A 2,912-nucleotide genomic window follows, 5' to 3' on the forward strand; every position below is an offset into this window, starting at 1 on the left:
ATTTAACGAAGCATTGAACTAGACTGAGACATAAGCCTCAGCAGATTGTGCCTCAAATCAGCGACATGGTCTTTCAACCATGATAGTAGCCTTCCAGCTCTTCTGTGTCTGCAATACGTGGTATGTTTAGACTTCCGGGAAGACTAGAATCGTTACATTGTGAAAAAATGAAATTTGGGCTTCTCCTTATGCATTAAAAAAGCGGTAGTAAGTAAGTAAGGCCTGGGTGAGTCTTAAATTAAAAATGTAATTTACAAGGCTGTAGGAGGTGAAAGATCCTACACTACGTATGCTTCTTAACAGTTCTTCAATTTTTCTTAGAATATTCTCTTGCACGTCAGTTTACTACCTTGTCAGCTTGGCCATAATGCATAAAGAACCAACTAACCGCAAAAAACTACATTATAGCTTCTTAAAGTAATTAAACCGATTGACAAGCTCAGCTGTTTCTATAAATTTACACTTATACGCCTTCACAAGTATGCCTAAAAAACCATAGGCAAGTACCAAAAAGTAAAATAAATGCAGAGAGTTTAAACCCATTGCTTAACTTTGCATTTTGCAATTGAGTTAACACTTTGTTATGCTATATCACAATGAGATACCTTTCTGGGGGGAAGAACGGTGTTAGTCGCTGCTGGCCTTTACGCTTTTCGGTTTTGTTGTGGTTGTTTTGGGTCTTGGATGCTGTTACTCTTTGTGCTCATAGCATTTCTGCATGTTCATGAATCTTCACTTCAGGCAGTAAAGTAGCACTTGTTAGTATCTACAACTTTTAGCTTTCTGCTTCACTAAATCCTGGCTGTTTCAACTGCTCTGATGAAAATATCTCTGTAGTTTCCGTTGTATACCGCGGACGTAACTCCTCTATTCATTTTATCGTATCTATAACAAATGAAAGGAGTGTGCCGTCAGTGTTTTTGGCCTATAGCAATGCCAACTCTTCAGTTCAGTTCGATTGGCCTGCTATTATCGCCAATAATAAGTCCAGTCAGGCAGTGGTTCTTATCAACAGCTCATTTTACGGACTACTATTTCCAAATGTAAGCATCAGTTTGTTATCGTTGGTATTAAACATTGTTTTTCCTGTTTTTATCTTCCCTTTCCTCCACCCTCAGCTGTACCAGTATGAAGACCGCGCAGATGTTGCAGATATCTCAAGGGCTACTGGTCAGATTGTCAGATTTCCACTAACTCAATGTTTCTGGTTTCTTTCGCACTGGGATTCGGTGCCTGATGCATCGACAGGACTGTTATCACTCGCGTTGCGTTGTAATGATTCAAGTCCGTCAGTGCTATTCGCTAACAAAGGCTTCATCGAGCTCCAGGTTCGTTTCAAGTTATCCACTTTTTCGTGCTTTTTCGTGCTTTTACCCTAACTTAATTGCAACCTTATCCCGTAAAAGATGTGCTATGCACGTGCTCTTCTTTGGGGCTATTAAAGCCACATTAGAAGAGTACCATCGAATCCCCTTGGTTGTGAATTAGCCTGATTTCATGCAACTAATGCCGTGTATTTTTTTAATGCTCACATTAATTATTGAGCCCTGAATGGTCTTTAGCGGTGGGATTCATTTTAATAAAAATTAATTTTTTACCAATTTGTATCCTCTGCCGCATTGCTTTAATACCTCGTCAATTAACTCCGCCTACCAGTTCAACATGTTAATAGCCTGATCCCGTTATGAAGTGTGGTCGAGCTGTTTAAATCCACACTCTTCTTCTTCAAGTGAAAATATACATTCACGAAGCTGGTTTTGTAAGCTAAAAGGATTTTCACTATTTATTTATTTCGAAATCACCAACTTTTAAATAAGGAATCGCCATCCGGAATGTGTATCTGAAATAAAAGTTGTGTATTTCTACGATGGCCTTAGACTTCGAAGTTATTCTGTTGTGCTTATGCCTTTTTCATTTAATAGTGAGTATTAACTTACACCAAGTCCAAGAATCATATCAATGTTAAGTAGGCACGAGTGAGTTTTTCATGAATCTGCATGAATCCCTATTTGCATCCTCTTTGCTAATATGGAGAACTAACTTTAAATGAAGTAAGAAATGACTTCTGAGGAGTCGTTGGTTAATGCGTGCGCTGTCAGCGTCGCATATGTGAGGTATTCTGGGCCAGCTTATGACGACTAGTTGTACCAAGAGGTATTGCTAAGAAATTAATTAAGTCTAAAACAACGAAACTAGTGTGGGATTTTCTTAGTCTGAAAACATTTGGATTCTTTACCTTGTTGCACCCCAAACTTAGGGCAGGACAGCTATACGGCGGAAACCATCGGTTAATGGACTGTGCAAGGTTTGGAGTTAACGGTTCCCTCGATCTCACTATGGGTTTGCAATGAGATCACTTACAGATTTGTGTGGCGTACGGTAATCCCTTCATAATCGATACCCTTTACGTTTCTCGTCTGTTTAGTTCACCTTTTCTAAGAGGGATCGCTTCGCCGACAGCGCACCGCGTACCCTTCTACTTGGTGGATTAGCAGTTCGGATGAAGGTCACACTACGACGTCTTGCCCTGCGGTGGAAGGACACACGGTGGGCACTGAATCTTGCGGTAGTTGCCAACCGCAGCCTTCCCGACACTGCTGCTTTTGAAAACTTCATTTCAGCGTCCATTGATGACGAGCCATCTCCGGGAGCATTCAAGGTAGGTGTTTGTCTGCTTACCCTGGAAGCACAAGTATCCTACTGCGGTTCTGTCCATCACCAACTTAGAAGATTTTTTGTGGATTAGAATCACAAAATCGCCTCTGTTTTGTGCTTGGTAGTGTGATAGATTTTTCTATCATTGAGTAGTCCAAGGGTGCTGTTCTTGTTAATCCTGGCTTCTAAATCGGTGAACCCACAACTGCGAAGCGCGCACCCGCCTTTTGGTGGAGCTTATACACAGGCTTGGATGA

The 2,912-nt window shown here is 40.9% G+C and overlaps 1 protein-coding gene across 1 annotated transcript in view; it reads left to right on the top strand. All coding sequences in view use genetic code 11, as the record gives it.

Moving 5' to 3' along the window:
• Nucleotides 1–684: 684 nt before the first annotated feature.
• Nucleotides 685–2,912, top strand: part of EGR_08907 (Lysosomal protein NCU-G1) — a gene marked incomplete at both ends in the record, with an annotated part of 5,448 nt that continues 3,220 nt past the window's right edge. Inside the window, 4 exons of the mRNA XM_024498156.1 lie at nucleotides 685–744; nucleotides 780–1,043; nucleotides 1,119–1,328; nucleotides 2,426–2,659. Coding sequence (XP_024347441.1) covers nucleotides 685–744; nucleotides 780–1,043; nucleotides 1,119–1,328; nucleotides 2,426–2,659 — 768 coding nt within the window. The remainder of the gene's footprint in view (nucleotides 745–779; nucleotides 1,044–1,118; nucleotides 1,329–2,425; nucleotides 2,660–2,912) is intronic.

The sequence above is a fragment of the Echinococcus granulosus genome (genome assembly GCF_000524195.1).
Source record: "Echinococcus granulosus chromosome Unknown EG_S00123, whole genome shotgun sequence".
Classification (NCBI taxonomy): Eukaryota; Metazoa; Platyhelminthes; class Cestoda; order Cyclophyllidea; family Taeniidae; genus Echinococcus; species Echinococcus granulosus.